Source organism: Manis javanica, chromosome 2 (genome assembly GCF_040802235.1).
Source record: "Manis javanica isolate MJ-LG chromosome 2, MJ_LKY, whole genome shotgun sequence".
NCBI lineage: Eukaryota > Metazoa > Chordata > Mammalia > Pholidota > Manidae > Manis > Manis javanica.
Window position 1 is genome coordinate 7,367,239 of NC_133157.1, and position 22,425 is coordinate 7,389,663.

Consider the following 22,425-nt stretch of genomic DNA (forward strand, 5'->3'; position numbering starts at 1 on the left):
CCTTCTCTCCACCTCCTCTGGGGCTGCGCTTAGCCTCTGTCTAAAGCCAGAAGCCACAGTGACAAGACAGCTGTTGTCAGAGTAAGATTAAAGTCGTCCCCATGGCCCTGGAGGTCCACCATGAGCTAAGCCCCTGCTCCCTGGCCGACTCCATCCCCTCGGGTCCTCCCTAGTCCTGCTCAGCCACCAGCCTCCATGCAGCTTTTCTGTTTACCAGGCAGGTTTCTGCCTCGGGCCTGTGCACTCGCCATTCCCACACCTGGACAGCTCTTCCCCGTCTTTGACTTCTGCCTCCGGCCTCGCCGTTCCCACACCTGGACAGCTCTTCCCAGTCTTTGACTTCACTCCAGGCCTTGCCCAGATGTCACTGCCATAAGGGCTTTCCCTAACCACCCGCCCTAAGTAGCGGCCGTCACCTCTCATCTCTACCCAGTGCTCCCTACCTGCCTTTCCTGCCCTGTTTTCGCCATTTTTCTCTGAATTTCTGACTTACCCTGTATTGCTTTTTTTGGTAACAGTTTTATTGAGATGTAATTCACATACCCCACGATTCACCCTTTTTTTGTGTACGTACAGTTCAGTGGTTTTTAATATATTCACAGAGTTGTGTGGCCATTGCCTCAGTCAGTTTTAGAACATTTTCATCACCCAAAAAGAAATCCTATACCTGTTAACAATCCTTTCTCATTTTCTCCCAACTGACACAGCCCCTGGCGATCACCAGTCTTTCTGTCTCCTAAGGATTTACCTATTCTGGACATTACATATAAATGGAATCATCCACTGTGTAATTCTTCGTGACGGGCATTCACTTGGCGTAATGGTTTCAAGGTTGATCCACATTGTAGCATGTTTAAGTGCTTAGTTTCCCTTGATTGCCAAAAAGTGTTCCATGTCAGGATAGACCATGTTCCACGTATCCTGTCATCAGTGCATGGACATTTGGGTTGCTTTCCACTTTTTGGCTGTTATGCATAATGCTGTGATGTACATTTGTGTTTGCATTTTTATGTAGACATGTTTCATTTCTCTCCTTGTGCACACATTTTTATGTAGACACATTTCATTTCTCTATTCATATTCCTCGGAGTAGAGTTGCTAAGTATCTGGTAACTCTATGTTTGACCTTTTGAGGAGCTGCCAGACTATTTCCCACAGCGGCCGCACCATTTAACATCGCTACCAGCTTTGCATGAGAGTTCCAATTTCTCCATGTCCTCTCCAGCACTTGTCATTATCTGTCCTGATTACAGCCGTCTTGTAGGTGTGAAGTGGTAACTCATTATAGTTTTGATATGTTTCCCTAATAGTTAATGATGTTGATTATCTTCACAGGTGCTTATTGGCCATTTGTATGTTTTCTTTGGTGAACTGTCTATTCAGATCATTTTCCCATTTTTAATTGGGTTATCTTTTTATTACTGAGTTATAAGTACTTTTTATATATTCTTAGCTACAAGTTCATTATCATATATATGATTTGCAAGTATTTTCCTTCATTCTGTGGGTTGTCTTTACACTTTCTTGATGGTGTTCTTTGAGCCACAAAAAATTTAATTTTGATGAGGTCAATATTTCTGTATTTTTCTTTACTCCCTTGTACTTCTGGTGTCATATCTAAGAAACCGCTGCCTAATCCTGGATCAAGAAGAGTTACCCTTATACTTTCTTATAAGAATTTTATAGTTTTAGCTCTTAAACTTAGGCATTTGGTCCTTTTTGAGTTAGTTATTATATATGGTGTGAGAAATGGGCCCTGCTTCATTCTTTTGCATGTGAATATCCAGCTGTACCAGCAACTTTTGTTAAAAAGAGTATCCTTGTTGAAAACCAATTGACCGTAAATGTGAAGGTTATTTCTGGACTTTTAATTCTATTCCATCCATCTTTGTGTCTATCCTTATGCCAGAGCCACTCTTTCTTGATTATTGTAGTTTTGTAGAAGTTTTGCCGTCAAGACATGTGAATCCTTTAATTGTATTCTACTTTTTCTGGATTGTTTCAACTATTCCGCTTCCTTGAATTTCTAAGGTTTTAGAGTCAACTTGTCAGATCTCTGCAAAGAGGCCAGCTGAGATTTTGATAGGGATTGTGCTATCAAATTTTTGCATCAATTTGGGAGTGAACAATATTAAATCTTTTTATCCATGACTGTGGGATGTCTTTCATTTATTTAGATCTTCTTGAATTTCTTTCCAGAGTATATGTTTTATACTTCTTTTGTTAAATTTATTCCTGCATGTCTCATTCTTTTTGATACTATTATCAGTGGAATTGTTTTCTTCATTTCATTGTGGGTGTTTGCTAGTATATAGAATTGATTTTTATATATTGACCTTGTATTCTGCAACCTTGCTGAACTCATGTATCCTAATAGCAATTTAGTGGGTTCTTCGGGATGTCCCCAGTCTTTGGCTGCTGGGGGTGCTGGAGTGCAGCCTCCTAACAGGCTAGGCTGGGGCTTTCTGGTGACTGAGTCCCTCTGGATACCCAGCGTCTTCATCAGATGAGACATGTTGCATGGAGCTCCCCAGGCTCACCTCACTGAGTGCTCCCAGGTGCCCACGAGTGAGTGGTGTGCCCATTTTATGGAAGAGGGCAGAAGCTGAGCCCCAGCCCATGTCACACAAGGAATGTGAGGCTGTGAGCCCAGGTATGCCTGGCCCGAGTCCTGTTCCCCTGTCACAGCTCTGACAGGACGGGGAGAAGGCTTGTGGAGCCAGGGGCTCCTCAGCGTGGCTCAGCTCGGGGGCTTTCGGGGCCAAGGAAACCAGGAGCACATCAGCTCCTCATTCCTGCTGTCCTCTGCCTGGAACTGCCTCCCCCACAGGGTGCTCTCCATTCTTCATTTGGGTCTGAGCTTGAGTGTGACCTTCCCGGGCCAGTCACCTTCCCTGACTCACCCCTTTCCCCCACCCTCTCATGGTGACACTGAGTCATCACTGGGCGACTGTCAGATGTGGGTCTGTGGATAAAGTCCACTGCAGTGCCCAGTGCCTAGTGCATATGTGGCATTCAGAGACATGGGTGGATGCCTCAGGCGCATAGCAGGGCACTGCTGGCCCCACCCCCAGTGGGTTCTGCCAGCCAGGCTTTCACGGGCTCCATGGCCTGGGAGCCAAGGTGATGGCTAAGTGCTCTGCCTCTGAAGCCAGACAGTCCTGGGTTCAAATCCTGCTTTGTCAGTCATCGGCAGTGTGATCTTGGGCAGTCTCTGGGGACCTCAGTGTCCTCAGCTGCAGAGGGGAGTGGCATAGAGCCCACCTGCTGAAGTTGCTCTGAGAAGCAAATTAGACCATGGTCAGGAGATGCTCCGCTTGCACTCACCGTCCACCCTCAGACCACAGTCTGGCAGCTAGCCTGGGCTCTCTGAGCCCTGGGGATGTGGAGTGGTCACTTCCTCAGCTGCCCACTTGGCCGTCCTGTTAGGTGGGATGAGGCTGAGATAACGTCTCTCATGCTGGCCCCTCCCTTCCGTGGTTACCTCTTCCTGAGCACCAGGCAGGATGGAGCTGTGCAGAGACACAGCATTCATCTCTCTGCCACACACCATGGCCACTCCCAGGCCCTAACAAGGCCCCACCACATCTGGGAGGGGCTCAGGTTCACCTTCGTGTTACTGGCTCCCACTCACTCCCAGGGCACTTAAGAAAGTGCTGACTTTTTCAGCTAGGTCCTACTCCCCAGGCCCAGGGGAGCTGGCAGTGTGGAAGCAAGTGGGTGTCTCAGTGCTGGTGCGGTGAGGGTTAAGCATGTGTGGGGTTCAAGTCCCTATTCTGCTTTTCCGGTGGTGGACCTCCGTCCAGAGCCTTCGCCTCTGAGTTCCTGGTTTCTTTGAATGGGACTGGACTTGCAATAGTAGGTGCCCCCGACAGTTGCCTGAAGGGTTGGCGTGATCAGGAATCCCAGCACTTGAAGCAGGCTCCAGAGGCGGCTGGTTTTGTAAAGTGCTTTGAGTGGTTCCTGGCACATGGGAGGCATGGTATGAGCATTAGCATGATCCTGGTTGTTATTAGTGGTGAAGGACGGGGCTCTGGAGCCAGGCCCCACTGGGCTTAGGGCAAGCTGTTTCCTGGCTGGGTGATACTGGGCGATTTACCTAGCTTCGTTTGGTGTCTTCATCTGTGAAATGGGCTGGTAGGCCTGGCTGGGAGCCTGGCTGGTGGGGGTAATGGTAGCCGAGGAGCCGCCTAAGGCCACAGAACAAGGGAGTGGGGACTGGGATCAGAGGGAGGGGGAAGCTGCCCCAGCCTGACCTCACCCTGCCTTGTGTTTTTTCATTTTGTATTATAGTTTATGTTTGTTTTTGTTTTTACACTTACACAAGCACACTTGTAACACAAAGTGGAAAGGGAGCTCCCTTCCCCTGACACTTGGAGGTAGCAGGGCCAGTTTCCGGCTTCCTGCTTCCCAGAAGGGCAGCCCTGCCCAGTATGGGGCGCCTCCAGCATTGACCCGCATGCTTATGCTCACTGTCTGTCTGGCCTGCAGGGAGGAGGTGCAGGAGAACTGTGTGCAGTGGCGGAAGAGGTTCACCTTCGTGTGTAAGATGGGTGCCAACCCAGCCACTGGCCTGCTGGACCCCTGCATCTTCCGGGTGTCGGTGCGCAAGGTGAGGCCAGTTTCAGGGCCTGGGCTTGGGGCTGTGAGCCCAAGGCCAAAAGGGGGGTGTGGGGTCACCGGTCCTGGGACTTCGGGCCCAGCCCCCAGGGAACATGTTGGGTTGCCCTGTCCCTTTTCATGTCCTCCTCCCTAGAGTCAGATCCAAGGGGAATTAGGGCGATGCATGAGGTCCTGTGGGTTCCCTGCTCACCCCAGTGCTGTGTCTGTCTCTGCAGGAGCTGAAAGGCGGGAAGACCTATTCCAAGGTGAGGGGGCTGGATGACGGGGCTGTGGATAGGGTGGGGTGGGACGGGACAGGCATGACAGAGGCTCCCACAACTCCCAGCCCCATCTCCGCCCCAAAGAGGAGATACATCAGAGGTATTATTTTGGAAATATCTTTATTGGTAGTCTCAGCACTTAATATGGAGGCAGCATATACTTGTTGCAACACAAATGGTACAGAAGATTGTAGTGTGACAAGGATAATTTCTGTCCCCCTTCCTCTCCAGGCCAGCTCACCAGACCCTTCCACTGGGATTTGTTTTTACCTTTTAAGAAAAAAAAAGAAATATATCATACATGCAGAGTAGTGAATAGAACATATCTGTGTGGATTAGAGAAATGGAAAATGAGCACCCTATATGTGACTTGTGTACATGCAGACAGGATGAGTTTTAAATACACAAAAGAGACTTGTTCTAAACGGATATCTGCAACTTGAATTTTGACTTGCTCATATGTTGTGGGCATGTTTTCATGTCATCACAAGTTCCCTTTTGCTCTCCACAGTGGCCGTGTCCCATTGTATGTCCAGGTGACAGGTGACTTGGCCAGTCCCCCTTTGCTGCCAGGTTTCACGGCACCCACAGACAGTTCAGCCCCACACACTAAGCCTTCTAGGAAAAGTGGGAGAAGACGGCCCTGGAAGGGTTACTTATGGCTTTGAATAAGCCTGTTCTGGCCCCAACCCCTTCTCTCTGGGGACTCCTGGTCCACCCTTTGTGGCCTGTGGGATGCGGCCTGGCAACAGAGGTGGGCTTAGTCCAGAGGGGAAACGCCTTGGCCTCCCCTCACCCTGCCCGGTGTGTTCCCTCCCTCTGACCAGAGCCCAGGAAGCTCGGCGCTCTGGGTTGTGTGCCCTGCCCCGGTTGGGGTGCTGATGTCCCTCTCCAGAAGTGGAGGGCAGAGTGCCTGGGACTGGGCTCTGGAGGGGGCTGTCTGAGTGGAAATTTCTCCTCCTGTTGACTCACGTGGGTGACGACAGCTGCCCACCTACAAAGGAACCACCAGCAAACAGCAGAACATCCCACTCCACCTGGCAAACATTTACTGGGCACCTATGGCATGTGTGAGACCTGCCAGGTCCTTCCCTTTTACTCTCTAATCAGGGGCCCACTCCAGGCTCGGTTCCCCTCACCCAGAGGAGAAAACTGAAGCCCAGAGAGGCAGTGAGGCTAGACGCTGAGCAGGCCTCGTTTCAGGCCTGGCTCTGCTGGGTATGCTGTATGGGGCCCTGGCAAGTCACTTCTCTCTGAACTTTAGCTTCCTTGTCTGTAAAATGGGGGTCACTCCGAATCGATGGCAGGGTGGGATCTGCACCTGAGCCCTTGCTTCTGGTGCGTGTCCCCCTGAACGCTGAGGTGGGGACTTGCACATGACAGGTGCTCAGTGAACTTCCCTGTGGGGTTTGGTTGTCCCCCAAGTGCCTGATCACGGCACCCCTCCACCTTTGCCTTAGTTTCCCCTCCAGGTCTGGCAGACTTGGCTTCTACCTGAGAGACTTTTGGAGCCCCTATGCCCTGTTTTCACATTTTCTCCCATTTCCCTCCCCACCCCTTGCTCCTCTCTGTACCCCAGGAACAGCCAAGAGCTCCCATGAGCCCTTCACTCCAGCCTCCACAAGGGGCTCCTGCCCACCCTGCGGAGTGCCCGCCACCCACCCCAACACCCAGTTCCCACGGCCTTCCCTCCCCCCACCGCTGGCCTCACAGCTCCCACAGCACAGCCTTGTTTCCCAGGGAACAATGCGTCTGTGTCACAACAACAATGTCCTTTCATCTCAGGCTCTGCCCTGGTGCACTCTGGGATGAGGCACAAAGGGCGCTTTGTGCAGCTCAGGGATGGGAGCTCGGGCCTCTGTCCTTGGGTGCTAGTTACGCAACATGCAGTCTGGGCTGTGTGGAGATCCAGGGGCTCTGCTGCCTGGCCCTGCCCCTGCCCCTGCCCCACCCCCCCTTGCCAAGTTAACCCTTGTGCTGCCACCCTGAGCCCAGTTCCCTGCAGCTTCCCACACTCTCCTCCGTCCCTCCCAGCTGGGCTTTGCCGACTTGAACCTGGCCGAGTTTGCAGGCTCGGGCTCCACGGTACGCTGCTGCCTGCTGGAGGGATATGACACAAAGAACACGCGGCAGGACAACTCCATCCTCAAGGTACGGGCGTGCTGCCTCCAGCCCCCTCCTGCCGAGGGGCAGGGCGAATGTCTCCTCCGCAAGGACCCTGGCACGTTTTGAAAGTACGGGTTCTCACCCCAGACACGCAGTGAGTGACTTTGGGACGTCATGGCCCTGGGATTAGGAAACCATCACCACAGGCCTGGCTCAGCCACTGGTGTATTTCTCAGCATAATCAGGGGGTCATGGGAGGACCCCAACAGCCTCTTTCAGGGTCTGGTGAGCTCAGCTTTGCTGAGTGCTCGCTGCCTCTTACCTCATGATTCCTGACAACAGCCCCAAGGGCATTCTTTCTGTTACTGGCCCCAGTGCTGCACAGGGGTTTGTTGAGGCACAGAGGTTGGATCATTTGCCTGGGCTCACAGGTAAAGATGGCACTTGACCACCAGCCTTTTGACTCTGAGGCTCAGCTGCACTGTTGCCCACATGACACAAGGCAGCATCAGTGGGCAGGAGAACCTGCCGTCCCTCGACCAGGCAGACCGAGGGTGGCTGCTCTGAGGGCCCAGCCACATGCAGGCCTCTGGTGGCCGGGCAGCTCACTCACCCCAGGCAGTGCCTCTTTACCTCTTGGCATCTGCTGCCAGTCTGCACACCTCTCTTCATCTCCACACCCTTCCACCTGGCTGAGGAATCAGTCTTGTCCTGCCCGCACCCCTGTGAGCTGACCCAGCAGGAGTGTGTTGTGCCTGGAGCAGAGCCAGGACTAGGTGGTGGGTAGCGGCTTCAGGGCCTCCTGGGCCCTGCGCAGAGGGACGTGGAGGCACCCAGAAGGCCCAGGCTGGGCTAGTTGTGGGTGCCTTTCAGTCTCGCCTGGTGCACCTTCAGGCAGAAGGGGCTCACATCCTGCCCCCGGGGCCTTGTGCAGTCATTTCCCTGAGTCTGGGTCTGAATCCCCATTCCTTTGTCTGTAGCCTGGGGCTGTCACCTACTTTGTAGGCCGCCATCATAGCCAAATAAAATATTCCATTCAAAAAGCCTCAACTCAATGGCCTCCATTTTTGTTGGTGGTGGCCCTGGGATCTGAGCACCCCATCACCTTCTGCCTGTCACTCCATCTCAGCCAAGATTTAGAGACCCAAACCTTGCTTTGTTTAGTCCATTGCCAAAATCTGCCCAGTGGATGTGAAGTTTCTGATGGCTTCTTGCTTTATTTTACTCAGTAAACTTCCACCAAGCCCCTGTCCTCTGTATTGGACTCTGTGAGCGCCCCATCCCCACCCTGTTCATGTTGGGCTGGGTGGGCTTCGTGAGCCTGCCTCCTGCCTGCCCTGGGAGCAGGCATGGAGGCCAGAGAGTGGCCAGGTGGCCCCTTCCCTTCAGGGGCTCACCATCTCATGGCAGTTCTGGAACAACAGCGGCTGACTCGCTGCTTGCTTGCTCTGGCCGGGCCGAGCCGAGCACGGCCTCCTCCCACTACATCCTCTCCATTGCCCACAAGGCAGGTGTTAGCATCAGTTCATCCACTGGAGGAAATGGGCTCAGTGAGGTTCAGTGGCTTCATCAGGCCAGCAGGGGTCAGAGACAGGACCAGAGTCCAAGCCTGTCGGAGGCCAGAGCAGGGCAGCTGCAGGGAGGCCGGGTGCCTGGGCTGGGGGTGGATATGGCCTGGCTGATTTCTCCCCCTTTCACACAGGTCACCATCGGGATGTTCCTGCTCTCCGGAGATCCCTGCTTCAAGACGTGAGTGCTGCTGCGTGCTGCCTGTGGGGGACATCGCAGGGCTCCCCATCCTGGGCACTGGGGGGGAGGGGGCTCAGGGACTCTTCCCGGCTCTGGTCTCCCCTGTCTTTGACCCCAAGGGTGGGGCACCCCAGTCACACCCCTATCTGTCCTCCCAAGGCCGCCATCCACTGCCAAGTCCATCTCCATCCCTGGCCAGGATTCCTCCCTGCAGCTGACGTGTAAGGGTGGAGGGACCAGCAACAGTGGCCACAGCGGCCACAGCAGCACCAACTCCCTGACGGGGTCCCGGCCCCCCAAGGCCCGGCCCACCATCCTCAGCTCAGGTACCATTCCCCATATGCCCTCTCCAGCCATCTCCATGGCCGTGAGGGCTTTTACCCCAATGGTGTCCCCAAGTCCCAAGGGAGATGCTTGCTGAGAAGAGGTGGTGTTTACTTCTTTCTGTGCTTCCATTAGGCAGACATCTGAGCCCCTCTTGTGTGCCCAGTGCTGTGCTTGGCCCCCAGGATCACAGCAGTGCCCCGGACAGACTGACATGGTGTCCCTGGCCTTGTGACCCTCTCAGTCCAGCAGGAGAGATGAATGTCAAATCAGGCAATAAATAAGCCAAATACATGTCCACCTACAGGTGCAACAGAGCTGTGGGGTCCTGTGGACATCTGTGGGAGCAGCTGGGAGCTGCACAGGTGTCATTTGAGCTGCGTCTGGGGTGTGGGCACCTGTTCTTGGCAGGGGTGTGCTGTGAGCTCCTATTTGCTGTGTGACCTTGACTGGCCACCTTGCCTCTTCAGGTCTCTGTGTCCTTGTCTGTATAGTGTGATTAGCAGTAGAAACCACACCCAGGTAGCTTTGGGAATTAGTTGAACAAACATTACGGCCTTGCCTGGGATATAGTACGAACTGTTTTCCAGCACTGTGTTTTTAAGTTATCATTATTCCTAATAATGTGAAAAAGCAAATGAGCCGGGATCCTGAGGGGCCAGCACGGCAATCAAGAGGAGGAGCTGCTACCGGGAGAGGAGGGCCCCCTCATCTAGTGCGGCTGGGGACGAAGCAGGCCCCCTAAGTATGAGCCTTGGGCCCTGCATCCCCCTGGGGGTGAGCTCAGCTGGGAGGCAGACCGCCCCAAGCTGATTAGCACGCAGGGCGGCAGTTGAGGGCCCTAATTTGTGCCATAAGAGCAATTAGGGAGGGCACAGGGCGTAGGGCGGCTCAGCAGATGTGTGCTGGGTGAGTCTGCCCCTGGGGGCCCGGAGCAGTGCGGAGCCCTCTGGCCTCAAGGGCCTGCTCTCCTGCAGACCCAGCCCGCCGAGGCCCAGAGCAGAAAGCTGGGGGTCCTCAGCCTGGCACCTGCGTGCAAAGTCAAGGACTTCCCAGCACCACTGTTCTCTCCTGCTTCAGGTTAGGGGTCCCCAGAGGTGAGTTTGGAGGACCAGACCACCCAGACCCAGATAGTGCTTTTTATGCAAGTAGAAGAGGTACCTCTCCCAGGAGGGTGGGGTTTGAGCCCCCACCTGCTGCTGTACCAGGTTTTCTGCCCTTCTCCACCCCCTGTATGCAAAGAACCTGTTGAGGACTTCAAAAGCCATTTGGCTTTGGATGTAGACACAAGCCAGGGGTCCAGCCTGTGCCCTGGGTGTGCCCATCCCTGAAGAGGGGCTGGGGGAGATGAGTCTTCACTTCCTGTGTTGACCAGACAGGCCCATCTATTCGCACGGAGCTTTGGGTGAATCCTGCCTGGCTCCCATATGCCTCCTGCTGGGCAGTGCTGGGAAGTTTGTTTGAAAATCGGGCTTATGGGTGACTGGTGGGACAGGGCATGTGGGCAACTCTGCTCCACCTGTGTTTGCTTGGCTCCGGCTATGCTGACCCAAGCCCATTCAAGCCTCAGGGCCCTTGCTTATGGTGTTCCCTCTGCCTGGAAGGCCCTTTCCCTGCTGCCTTCTCTGGCTTGCTCCCTCCAGAAGGTCAATTAGGGCCACCACCTCAGAGAAGCCCTCCCTGTTCCCAGACTGGGTCAGACCCACCATATGCCCTCTCCCTGCTCTGCGCCACTCACCACAGTTGTGCTCTGCTGTGGGTCACTTTTTGTTTGACATTCTTGCCACTGGCCTGTGACGCCCTATCTCCTAGTTACAGCAGCCACTCAGGGCACCCCATGCAGAGAGCTCCTGACAGAGGTTTGTGGAGGGAACAGCCCTGGGTTCAAACGGGGAACTGTGGCTCCAGGCAGATTGCTGCCCTTCTGAACCTCAGCTTTTCAGTCTGTAAAACGGAAATACATAATGCAGCCCCACCCGGATCAGCGAGAGGACAGCCTGGAGGGCATGGGTGGGCACTGCTGATAACCGCCACCCCTCCCTGCTTTCCAGGGGTGCCTGAGGAGCCCGACCAGAACCTGTCCAGCCCCGAGGAGGTGTTCCACTCTGGCCACTCCCGCAACTCTAGCTATGCCAGCCAGCAGTCCAGAATCTCCGGTCAGTGCCCGCCCGGCCCCATGCCCTTGGCCTCCCGCCTTCCCGGTCACCCTGTAACGAAGCCCCGCTGCCACCCACCAGGCCACAGCACGGAACACTCGCGCTCCTCCAGCCTCTCGGACCTGACTCACCGCCGCAACACGTCTTCCAGCAGCAGCGCTTCGGGCGGCCTCAGCATGGCTGTGGAGGGCCCCGAGGGCACTGAGCACCGGCCCCCCGAGAAGCCGCCGCGGCCCCCCCGGCCTCCACACCTGTCCGACCGCTCGTTCCGGTGAGTCTCACTGCTCAGCGCTTGGGAGGACGGACCCCTGTGGGGGCCCCCTGAGCCTCTGCTGCTTTACCTGTGACGTAGGGACAGCAGCTCCCCACCTCAGGGCTGGTACCGATTCAGCCAGTTGGCGCTCACGAAGGGCAACTGGTGTGTGCCTGGCACGCACATGCTTAGCTGGCGGGTTCTCTGCGGCCCAGTGCCTCGGGCCCTGCTCCTGCACTGTGTGGCCTCTGTCTGTGAGCCTTCGCGTCCTCATCCGTAAAGCAGGCACTGGCCCCTGCACTGGGGAGGTACGGGAAGGTTAGGGTAAGTGAACACAGCTGGGGGCAAGTGCCCACGTACACCTGTGGCTCCTTGAGTTGGTAGGTGTCCACCGTTGTCCTCACTGAGCCCATTGTGCCTGCCCTGCCCCACCCCAGGCGGAAGAAGGACTCGGTGGAGAGCCACCCGACCTGGGTGGATGACACACGGATCGATGCAGATGACATTGTGGAGAAGATCATGCAGAGCCAGGACTTTACCGATGGCAGCAACACTGAGGGTGAGCTTCTTGGCGCTGGGGGAGTCGGGGGGCAATGGGGCTCTCCAGCTGCCCTCAGCCCACTCAGCCTCCCCTCTCCCCGGTGTCCCCACAGACAGCAACCTCCGGCTGTTTGTGAGCCGTGACGGCTCTGCCACGCTGAGTGGCGTCCAGCTGGCCAACAGGTACGGGCGAGGGTGCAGGGTGGGTGGTGAGGGTGGCTGTGGAGCATGGTGGTGGGAGCAAGGTCTCTGCAGCCCACTGACATGGCTTTGAGTGCCGGTGCTTCTCACCACAGTGTGGTGTTGGGCCAGTCACTTCTCTGAACTGGTTTCCCCCAATCACGTGGTGTGGGCCTTACCACCTCAGCTGGAATCCTGGGGCCATGCCCTGGGGGGGGTTCTGAGGGTTCCAAGGGTAACCTTGGAATATGCCTGGCACAGAGCTCGGCACACAGCAGGGGCTTAATACATCCTTACTTTGGACCCTACTTTCCCTTCCCTTCCTCCTGGACCTGGGAACCCCTAAAAAGGATGATGATGACTGGTTTATTCATTGAACAAATATTTATTGAGCACCACTATGGACCAAGCACTGAGCAAGGTACTGGGACACAGAGGGAGCAGCCCCGATTTCTGCCCGCATGCGGTTCGCACAGGGGAGGTGGTAGGGTCAGACGTCGGCTTGAACTCTGTGGTTCACAGAGTGCTCTCACAGTCGTTTATTTAGAGCGTTTACTGTGCCTGGCTCACTGAATGGATGAGTGCGCGCGTGTGTGAGTGGAAGAGCTTCCCGTGTCCGGGGTCGTGCTGAAGGATTTTCCCTGCGTCCCTGTGAGCAGGGTGGGAACGCGCCATTCACCATCCAGGGCTGGAGCAGGAGACTGGCTGGTCGCCCGGGGCCGGGGAACTGCCCTCGGGTGCTGCTCTGCTGACCCCTTCTGGCTAAGGCTCAAAATTGCAAGTGTCTTCCCCCAGTGGCCTCCTGGGCTGTCCTGGTTGAGGGGGAACAAGAACATGGAGGTCGCTTGCTTGATGGTCTGTGAACACCCCCTCCCTAGCCCCTTCTGAAGATGATGAAACTGGGGTTCAGGGGATGGAAAACCAATTAAATCAGCAACAGAGTCTCAGCAGACCTGCATGTTGAGCCCCAAACGTCCACTACACTAGGGTCAGCCTGGCCTTCCATTTTGCTGTCCTACTGCGCCCTCTGACAAGGCTTGTAATCCCTCTGAGCCTCAGTTTCTTCTTCTGTCAAGTGGGAGGGGTGTAGTATTACCAATAGTACCATTGTGTAAGCCACTGGTGCCCAGGAAGAGCTTGGACACAGCCTGTGCCAGCTTTGCTCTCCCACAGATTCCATTACTTACCGTCTGTGTTTTCCTGGGCAAGTGGCTTAGTCTCTCTGGACCCCCGAGTCCCCCTCTGCTAAACAGAGCCAGTTAACAATGCTTTCTTGTGAAGCGCTTCCACGGGCCTAGCCCAGAGGGGCATCAGGAAGGTGGGGCTGACCTGTCTCTCCCCCACAGGGTCTCCTCTGGGGTCTACGAGCCAGTCGTGATTGAAAGCCATTGAGGAGTGGGTGTCCAGGCTGGAGAAGGGCCCTGCCATCGTGGGTGTCGAGACCCGTGTCATTCCGCAAGGGACCTTCTCCTTTGGGTCACCATCCGCACCGCATCTCATCTGTGCCTCCTCCATGTGTTCCAGCCCCACTCCTGCCCCACAGCATCATTCCATTGCCCTCCCATCCATGCCAGGACCCTCTTGGCCTGCCAGGCCCTGGGTACCACTGTGAATATTTTCCTCTGAACCACTATGGGGCAGGACACACGGGCCCATGAAGCAGATGGACAAGACTGATGGCCAGGACTGCCCTGCTGGAGACCACCTGGCCTCTCGGCGAACATATGCATGGGGGTGCTGTGGCTGAGGGGCCTCTTGCCCTATGTCCCCGCCCTATCCAGGAGCACTGGCTCAGCCAGACCCTGGGGTGGCCAGTCCACCCCAGCGTCCTGCCATGTGGCTCTGACTGCTTAGTGCTTCAGCTGTCCCTTCTCTGTGTCCTGGGGGACCCGCTGGCGGCCTCCTCCTGGAGCCAAGACCTCAGACCCACCCACACTCCACATTAAGACCCCCTCCCCCAGCGAATGTTCTCCTGCTGCCCTGGCAGCCTGCTCTTTGCACATGCTTGTCCAGCACAGCCCTCGGCCCTCACCTGCCCTTCCTTGAGCCCTTCCCAGGAGTGCTGGGTGCTGCCTGCTGTGCAGTCGGTTCCCGGCTCTTGCAGCCCGACTGGAACGTGGCACTGCCTCTCTCCTCCCTCCTGTTAGCTCCAGCTCAGGCCTGAGACCCACCCTGAGGAAGGTCTGTGCGTCCACAGTGGTTCGCCTCTGCCCAGGGCTGGGTCTTGAGCAGCTGGTTTCTCGTAGGTAGCCAGGGAAGGTGTCTTCCAAGCCCTTGGAGGTGAGGGCCTCATGGGCTGGGCTTGGCAAGCAAAGCCCCCTCTCTCTCCTCAGGGTCTGCTGGCCCAGGGTCAGTGCTGGAGGGGCAGGTAGGCTGTGACTGGACCGGCCTGGAGCTGGCTTCCTGGCCAGAAGAGCCCCAGCCCTCCTCTGAGAGCATGCCCCTCTCTGGATGTGGGCAAGGTGGGGTCCTTTCACAGGGTTTCCTGGTGGGGAGCAGTCTGGCCCTGCCCACCCCCGGCCCCTGCCCCTCAGTAAAGCCTCTACTCTCAGCACTTTCCCCCCGCCCCATCTTCCTTACTTGCTTGAAGGTGGGTTCTGGCTGGCAGCCAGTCTGAACAGATCCCTTGCCACTCTTAAATTTCATTCATTTTGTATAAACCCGGCAGGCTGGGGTTTACAACCCTGTACCTTTTTTCTTTTCTTTTAATTTCCGATTCCTCCTTCCTTCCTTTTTATTGAATTCACATTTTGGCATTTTCTCCTCCCCCAGGTGAGGGGAGGTAGTTCTGTTCCTACCCGCCCCGCTGGCCGGGTCTCAGTCGGGCTGGGGATCTGACTGGGGGCCAGGATACTGGTTTTCTTTCTGGTAGGGGTGTGGGTAGGAGTGAGGGTGTCCTCCCCAGGCTGGGAGGGGTCCTTGCCTTCTGCTCCAGCTGGTGAGACTTGGAATCTTTGTCTTGGAACCTTCTGGCATTGGGACCAGAGCGTTTCTAGGATTTGTTGTTTTTAATCACCTCTTTTTGAAAATGAATGTGAGAAGGTGCCTGCTGAGGCAGGACAGAGCATTTGTTCTGGCTGGAGAAGGTTCTGGTCAGCTCTGTGGGTCCCTTCCTGCCCTGCAAACACCTGGCACTTTAAAAGGGAGCTGGTCGCACTGTCCCCAGATGAAGTGACGCCCAGAAAATGGGAGAGTGCTCTCCTTTCCTTCTGTGTCTGCACGACCTCAGCCCAGGGCGCAGGTACATTCGGGGTGTACTCGGGGTCTGATTCTAAGTTCTGGGGCTTCAGGCATAAAACAACTGGCTCTGCTGCTGTTGGGGAGACTCCCCCAAACCAGGAACCTCAGCCCCACCCAAGGCGAGGTCTGAGCTTGACTGTCACCTCAGAAAGAGACAGAGCCTGCCACATCCTCCCACACTACGCCCTGGGGTAAGGTAATGGGACTGAGAATTTGGCCACAACCAAATTACGCTGGAGCCAGAGGCCTGGAGCCCTGGCCTCAACCTCACGGGGAGCCCTTTCTTTGGCCCTCTGGTCCCAAGCTCAGTGAATTCCCATTAGGTGCCCACAGCTCTTGGATTTAAAATTCTATATATAGAGATAGAAAGAATATATTAGAGGTATTTTTGGAAAGGAATTGGTCTATGCAATGCCAGTTTGGAATCTTCTTGAAAGACAGTTTAACGTTTTTACTAGGAAATTTAAAGAAAAGGTCTACAATATTTTTAGGTTATTTTGTTTCCTGTCACCCCACAAACTTGTCACATGGCACGATCTGCTAGAATGGAGAATGTTTTCCTCTCCAGGGGGATGGGGAGAGGTCTTTTTTTTGTTTAATTCCCCTCCTTTCTAACAGAATGTTGCCCCCTCATCCCCACCCCTCCAATTCAGTGGGCTGTGTTTGTATCTCTGTTCCAGCTTCTATTGTAGAAAATAACATTGTGAGGGGAAATCAGCCTAGTGTCAGTGTCTTGGTTTGGGGGAAAAAATTAAATGTTGCAGTTTTTGTTTGTTGTGGCACGTTGTTTTTTGTTTTATCACCTTGACTTTGGGGTCAAAGAATCAGAAGGAATCCAGAGGTGTAAGCACGTTCTGCGGGTGGGGTTCTCAAGCCCTGGCTGCAGCCCCAAATACTATCACATGTATTATTGCCGATACCTGGGGAGGAAACTGAGGCCTAGAAGGACAGACAGTTCTTGCTAGTCTCACACCTAGGACATTTATGACCTTAGAGCCCAAGTTCTAACCACTGTGTTATGGACCTCCACAGCAGTCAGTCTGAGGGCAAATGTCTGCTCCTCAGTTTCTTCAGCTGTAAATGGGGTTGTGGATCAAATGAGAAGGTGGGTGACAGCCTGACATGGAAGGTGCCCAGCATGCTCCCAACTTGTCCAAAGCCCAAGCCCCTCCCTCCCTGCCCGCTCTGTCACATTAAATAGAAGCCCATTGGTTAGCCAAGCTCTGGAAAAGGCAAGTCAGCCTGGACCTTTAATCAGCTCAGAAGAGGCTCTGGATGAGAAGGCACCAAGCTATGAGGCCTGGTCCCTACTGCAGCAGGCAGCACCCCCACCGCTTCTCAGGGCTGGTGCCTCACTCAACAGCCCCTTTACACCCCGCAGGATGATTCTCAGTCTCTTCTGTTCTCCACAGCACACCTTTGGAGGGAGGGAGAAGTCTACTAGCTGAGCTCAAAGTCTGTCTTGAGACAGAGAGGGAAAGAATTGTGCTGTAGGCCAAAAAGGGTTACTCTTATCAACTTTGGGAGTGCAGTCCCCATAGAGACGGGCTCAGGCGACCCAGGGATACAGGCGCTGCCAACAGGAGCAAGCCATACCAGCTTCAGATGGCATCTCTGCATACTTCCCCTCCCCATACAGTGCTGGGAGCAGGCTTCCACAGGACCCAGGAGGCCTGGAGTCTCCAGATGCTCTCTAGCATTCCAGGATCTAAAAAAGCTTAGGATCACCAAATCTTAAAGCTGGTTGGTTGACTCAAAGCTCCTATTGTGGGCCAACCCCGTTCTGGGCACTGGGGATACAGCAGTGACCACAGACCCCACTCTCAGGGAGCTCACAGCAAATGGGCCAGATCCACATGTAAATCAGCTAATTAAAACTCGATGACAAGTGACATCAGGGAGACTCTTCGGGCTGTGGAGCACCGGGGAGGGAACCCCTGCTTACCTAGCTTATCTAGGATGAGGCAGCCCAGTGAGACCTGATGGGTGAGGAGCAGCCAGCCCCGTGAGCTGTGGGAAGATAGTGTTCTGGACCGGGAGGGACCTGTGCACACAGCCAATCCAGACACCTATCGGCGGTGATGGGAGGGTCACCCTGGCCTCATCCCTGTAGTGAAGAGGGGACACCCAAAGGGTCACTGGGAATCTAGGCCATGATAAGGGGACGCTCCCGTCCCAGCTAGTCGAAATCCTCCCCAACGCTGGGGGCTCCGTCAGGCCCTCCTCCCAGTCCAGTTCGGGCAGTGAACTTCTCTGCACCCCTCCCCTCAACAGCCAAGTTCTGGCCTCTGGACGAGAAAGTAGGTCCCCCGGGTTCCGGTCTCCGCTTCATCTAACTCTAATTGGGATTTCCTGAAAGTCCTCGTTTCTCTCTGAGCCCCATCTTCACATGAAAATGAAGATTGAAGCCCCTCAACCCCATCCCTCTCTGGCTTCGGGTTCCCAACTCGGTCCTAGGGAGATTCGGGGACCACATGTCCCACAATGCCGTGGAGCAACTACGTTTCCCGACAGGCAAAGGGGAGGCCGTGCTTACTGATAGACTACGGCTCCCGGCGTGCTCCGCGACCCAAGGCCAGAAAGGCCCGGATCCGGAACTGGACGTGGCTTTCTGCTTTGAAGCCCCCGAAATGGTGAGTTTGAGGCCGGGTCCTGGGGGTTGGGGACAGCTGCGGGAAGGGGTCTGCTCAGGAGCTAGGGCTTAGACCCTCGCAACTGGGATTGCTCTCCCGCCGGCCCATTGTACGAATGAAAACCCCGAGGCTCGGCACTCTCCCAGCCTGGAAATGGATACCTGACCAGCCCTGTGTATGTCTGTTGAGTAAATGGGAAGCTTAGAGCGTAATCAAGCTGCTGCGCCACACCTCCAGTAGTGCCCCTAAACGACAAGTGAGCTGTCCCATTTCTCTAGGCCACGGGGACGGACCAGGTGGTGGGACTCGGCCTCGTCTCCGTTAGCTTGATCATCTTTACCTACTACACCGTCTGGGTGATTCTCCTGGTATGTGTGCTCCCCCTTTCCCGCCCTCATCTCGCCTCCCTCCCACCCCTGTATCGTGAAACCAACCCTTAACATCATTTAAACAGCTGCTGTGTACCGGGCACCTGCTTTCTGTTATGAAATCTCCAGAACAGCACTATGAGGAAGGTGCTAGTGGTGTCCCATTTTATGGATGAGGAAGCTGAGGTTCGGGAAGAAGGGGCAGGCCCCAGGTCACATCCTTAACCGCTACACCGTGACGAAGCCCAGTTCCAGTTTGGCTTTGCCTTTGATGTGTGTTCCAGCCCTTCTCTTTGCCTGCTGGGTCCTGGGCATGAGGCGTGTCCGTGGATTTTTTGGGTTTTTTTTCTTTCTTGTGGGAGAATTTGTTATTGCTTAAGAAATGCAGTGTGTTTGGAAGGTAAATCTTGCAGAACTTGCTATCTTTCAGGAAAATGTTTAAAGATGACCTGGGAGCCCAGTTTGGGAATCACTCAAGGATTCCTTTTGCTAGGGTGTGAGTACCTTAGGGCAAGTCACTTGTCTTCCGTTCACTGTCAGATCCCCAGCACCAACTTAAGGCACACACTAGGCAGGTGACCAACTATTAAAGAAAGAAATGAAGGAAACAAACCAAGGCATCTGAAATGCCAGCATGTTAAAGAAAAGCAAGCACTGGCCTGGTGCTTTGGGGTTGGCCTCTGAGATGGAGGAGGTAGATGTTTGGGCTCAGGGGGCTAGGCAATGTGAGGAATGCTCACCAGAGCTCTGTTCTCGATACCAGCCCTTCATTGACAGCCAGCATGTCATCCATAAGTATTTCCTGCCTCGAGCCTATGCTGTAGCCATTCCACTGGCCACTGGCCTCCTGCTGCTCCTGTTTGTGGGTAAGTCATCATTCCATCAATTTTGGGCAGGTATTTGGGGGACCTCATGACCCTCTCCTGCCCCTGAACATACTTCTATACTTTGGTACTTGCTGTGTATCTGCCTGAGGCTTCTTGCCCCCGCTTACCCCTGGCGTTTTACTGTTCATCCTTTAGGGCTGCAAGTCGGTACCCGTCTTCTTCCTAAAACCTCAGGCTTGTTGGACCCTTATAGGATATCTCCCTTTTTCCTTCTCCCTCCCCCGTCACCACGACTATGCTCACAGCTCAGTCACCTCTCACCAGCTTGTCACCCTGGCTCATGATTTCTGCATCTCTGTCTCCCATGGTTTAGTGTGTGGGCTTCCTGGGATGGGGACTGTGTCTTCATTATTATGTCCCCACCAACTGGCACACACTGTGGCACTGAGTTGGTGCTCAGGAGAAAGTGGTTTGGATGAGTCACCAGTTGGATGACTGGATGATGGGTGGGTGGACAATGGATGGTGAGTAGGCAGGTGGATGAGTGGGTAGGTAGGTGGACAGGTGGTTGACGGGGTGAGTAGTTGGATAATGGGGTGGATCTTGTTCTCCATAGGATCTGAAACACTAAATGTAGCAGGTTGCTTGTGGTAGGCGCTCCATTGGTATTGTTGTTGAATGAATGGATGGACATGTGGCTTGATGAATGGCTAGGGAGATGACCATGGCCTGGAGGGTGGTTGGATAGGTGCGTGGCCCTGTGGGTGGGTTGTTGTGCCGTGCTGTGCTCTGCTCTGGCCTCCTGGCAGTCCTGAGCCTGGGTCTTACCTGGCCTTTCTGGTCTGTGTATTTCAGGATTATTTATCACCTACGTGATGCTGAGGAACCAGAAAGTGACCAAAAAGGTTCAGTGAAGGCCTGGCAGGAATGAGGCTGCCAGCCCCTCCTCTGCCTCCCTCTGGGGCAGGGCCTGGGGGCCCCTCAGGACCCATCCAGGCATTGCGGCCCCCTCAAGCTTGGCTGCCCTGCAGACACCCTCGAGGGATGGAACTGTTTAGGACTCACTCCCCACTGACCAGAGCCCCTCCTCCCCCCGTGTCCAGCCTTCCAGCCGCCAAGGGAGAAATACCTGGAAGTCTCACTCTCACCCCCTCCTGGCTCAGGGCCTGAAAGATCCTGGTTCTTCCCACCTCACCTCCAGACTCACCACTTTTTCCTCTGGGTTCTGCCTTCTTGCCTCAGTTTCCCTCCTGTCGCATGTGCTGATGTTGGACTTGGCAGGTTCTGAGGCATCACATGACCTCTCCTCACATGTCCTGCCCCTCCACAAAGGTCGCTTCCCAGGTCTGACATGGCCCCAGGCCCCACAAGGACTTCTGGACCTGGGAGGCCTACAGGGAGCAGTGACAGGCCCTGGGACTAATGCTAAGCTTCAGGGCACATGAGGGCGGCCATGCCTGAAGCTGTGCTGCTGGGAAGCTAGAGAGGGGCTGGGAACTGGCCTCTGCATTGGTCTCAGGTGCCTCCTGTACCTCCTGGATCATCCCTGTGCTGGCCAAGGAATAAAGCAGGGGCAGGGGCAGGGACAGAGGTGGTTCTGGCCTGGGGCGGCTTATGGCTGGGGAGTCAGTGGTATGCCAGTGTGCCAGACACCACATTGGTCACCACCCTTCCCTGTGCCAGCCCAACTTGCAGGCACTAGTATTTTAGGGACCCTCTGTACCCAGCCCATCGCCCCTCTCTTGTACCCAGCTGCTCAGCTTAGCATGACCCTAAGCAGTGAGGGCTCCTGCTGAGCCAGAGCCCAGCTGCACCCCCCTGTGCTCAGGCTAACTAATCTGACACAGGCCCCAGCTCTGGTCCCCCAGCAACCCCACCATGGCCCTCAGCAGCTGGCTCTCCATTCAGGGTGACTGGCATGAGACTCCCTCGGAGCAGAGGCCAACAGTAGGCACAGCTGCCCTGCCCTCACCTGTCCCACCCTCTCCCCGCCCCCCAGTCCAGGCAGAGCTGCCCCCTGGGCTTTGGGTTCTGTCATTTTGCCCTGCTGTCTAGCAGGGGCCTCCTATGTCTGCTCATCCCCCTGTCCGGAGAACAGCCCCTGCCTCCCACCGGGGCCCTCCCAGAGTTTCATGAATGTGCCCCAGATTCCGCACTTCACAGCTGTAGGGGTGCCCACTGCTGCTGCCGCATTTCCTCACTGTTGTGCTTCGCAGCAGTCCAGGAGGGCTGCACCTGCCCAGACCACCAGTGACACCAGTGACTCAGGACTCCACAGGCTTCACCCCACCTGGCGAGGTGACCTTTTCCTGAGTGACCTCATCCTTACCTAGGTTTGCCTCCCCCCAGCTCTCTTGATCCCGGATATATTACACATGCATCAGCTGCCCACCTGACAGCCCCATCAGATGTAATGTGGCACCTCAAATGTCTGTCATCTGAATTGTCAACTGCCCCCCTCCCCCCGGGCCAAATCTGGCTCTTCCCGCATGCCCTGCCCGCTCTCGTGACTGCATCATCCTGTGCCCCTGACCCCTGCCAGAAGCCTGGCCGACATCATTGAACTTGGCTGTCTCCCACTCCTCTTCCATGCCACTCCAAAGCCTGTGAATTCTCCCTTTTTTCTCCCCTCCCCTCACTATAAGTCACTTTGCTGATCCCAAGCTGCCATCCTCCATCCTAAATCAGAAGGCTTTCCCCCTGCCCACTCTGGCCCCTTCCAACTTCCAATCTGACTATGCAAGACAATCAGTGGCCTTTTAAAAAACACCTGAGCGTCTTCCTCACACACACTTGTAAGGCTTCTGTCCCCACCCTCTCCCTCCCATGGCCTGTACCGGACCTGCATGCCGGCTTGCTGTCTCCTCGCCATGCTGGCCCTGCATTCCTGGGACTCACCAGGGCCCCTTACACATCCTACTCACATTGGTCCTACGTGTTACTTGTGAAACAACGGTTTGTGTCAGGCATTGAACCAAGAAATGAGCCTGGCATTTCCTGCCCTCCTGGCATTCCCGTTCTATCAGGAGATGGAATAAATGAACAAGACAACCTCTGACAGTGTTCAGTGTGATGAAAATAAAAACAAGGTGATATGATAAAAGAATGAGAGGAGGGGACACATAATCGGGCAAGGGGACAAGAAGAAATAAGGCAAGTGAAGTCT

The 22,425-nt window shown here is 55.1% G+C and overlaps 2 protein-coding genes across 4 annotated transcripts in view; both read left to right on the top strand.

The window, feature by feature from the left end:
• The window catches only part of EEIG1 (estrogen-induced osteoclastogenesis regulator 1), a 33,819-nt gene extending 17,619 nt beyond the window's left edge, over positions 1–16,200 (top strand). The window contains exons 2-12 of one of the 2 annotated variants that reach the window (XM_017661690.3): positions 4,492–4,612; positions 4,839–4,868; positions 6,918–7,034; positions 8,692–8,738; positions 8,898–9,064; positions 11,114–11,218; positions 11,300–11,489; positions 11,909–12,030; positions 12,125–12,194; positions 12,542–12,612; positions 13,538–16,200. In XM_017661690.3, coding sequence (XP_017517179.3) covers positions 4,492–4,612; positions 4,839–4,868; positions 6,918–7,034; positions 8,692–8,738; positions 8,898–9,064; positions 11,114–11,218; positions 11,300–11,489; positions 11,909–12,030; positions 12,125–12,194; positions 12,542–12,612; positions 13,538–13,569 — 1,072 coding nt within the window. In that variant the 3' untranslated portion in view covers positions 13,570–16,200. The remainder of the gene's footprint in view (positions 1–4,491; positions 4,613–4,838; positions 4,869–6,917; positions 7,035–8,691; positions 8,739–8,897; positions 9,065–11,113; positions 11,219–11,299; positions 11,490–11,908; positions 12,031–12,124; positions 12,195–12,541; positions 12,613–13,537) is intronic. The other variant, XM_017661691.3, reaches the window with a different exon arrangement.
• Positions 16,201–17,890: 1,690 nt separating this feature from the next.
• DPM2 (dolichyl-phosphate mannosyltransferase subunit 2, regulatory) lies at positions 17,891–22,314 on the top strand. 2 transcript variants are annotated; one of them, XM_017661689.3, is made up of 4 exons: positions 17,891–18,064; positions 18,343–18,432; positions 19,196–19,298; positions 20,115–22,314. In XM_017661689.3, the coding sequence occupies exons 1-4, from the start codon at positions 17,906–17,908 to the stop codon at positions 20,171–20,173; spliced, it is 411 nt and encodes a 136-aa protein (XP_017517178.3). In that variant the 5' UTR covers positions 17,891–17,905; the 3' UTR covers positions 20,174–22,314. The 2 variants fall into 2 exon arrangements, with proteins under 2 accessions (XP_017517178.3, XP_036863992.2); XM_037008097.2 differs by lacking the exon at positions 18,343–18,432.
• The last annotated feature ends 111 nt before the right edge of the window (positions 22,315–22,425 follow it).

What these genes read in the sequence shown, in the direction of transcription:
- DPM2 (XM_017661689.3), top strand. Translation starts at nt 17,906, where the DNA reads ATGTCCCACAATGCCGTGGAGCAACTACGTTTCCCGACAGGCAAAGGG. An exon ending in CCGTCTGGGTGATTCTCCTG is followed by an intron (nt 18,433 to 19,195) that starts GTATGTGTGCTC and finishes TCTCGATACCAG; the next exon opens with CCCTTCATTGACAGCCAGCA. An exon ending in CCTGCTGCTCCTGTTTGTGG is followed by an intron (nt 19,299 to 20,114) that starts GTAAGTCATCAT and finishes TGTGTATTTCAG; the next exon opens with GATTATTTATCACCTACGTG.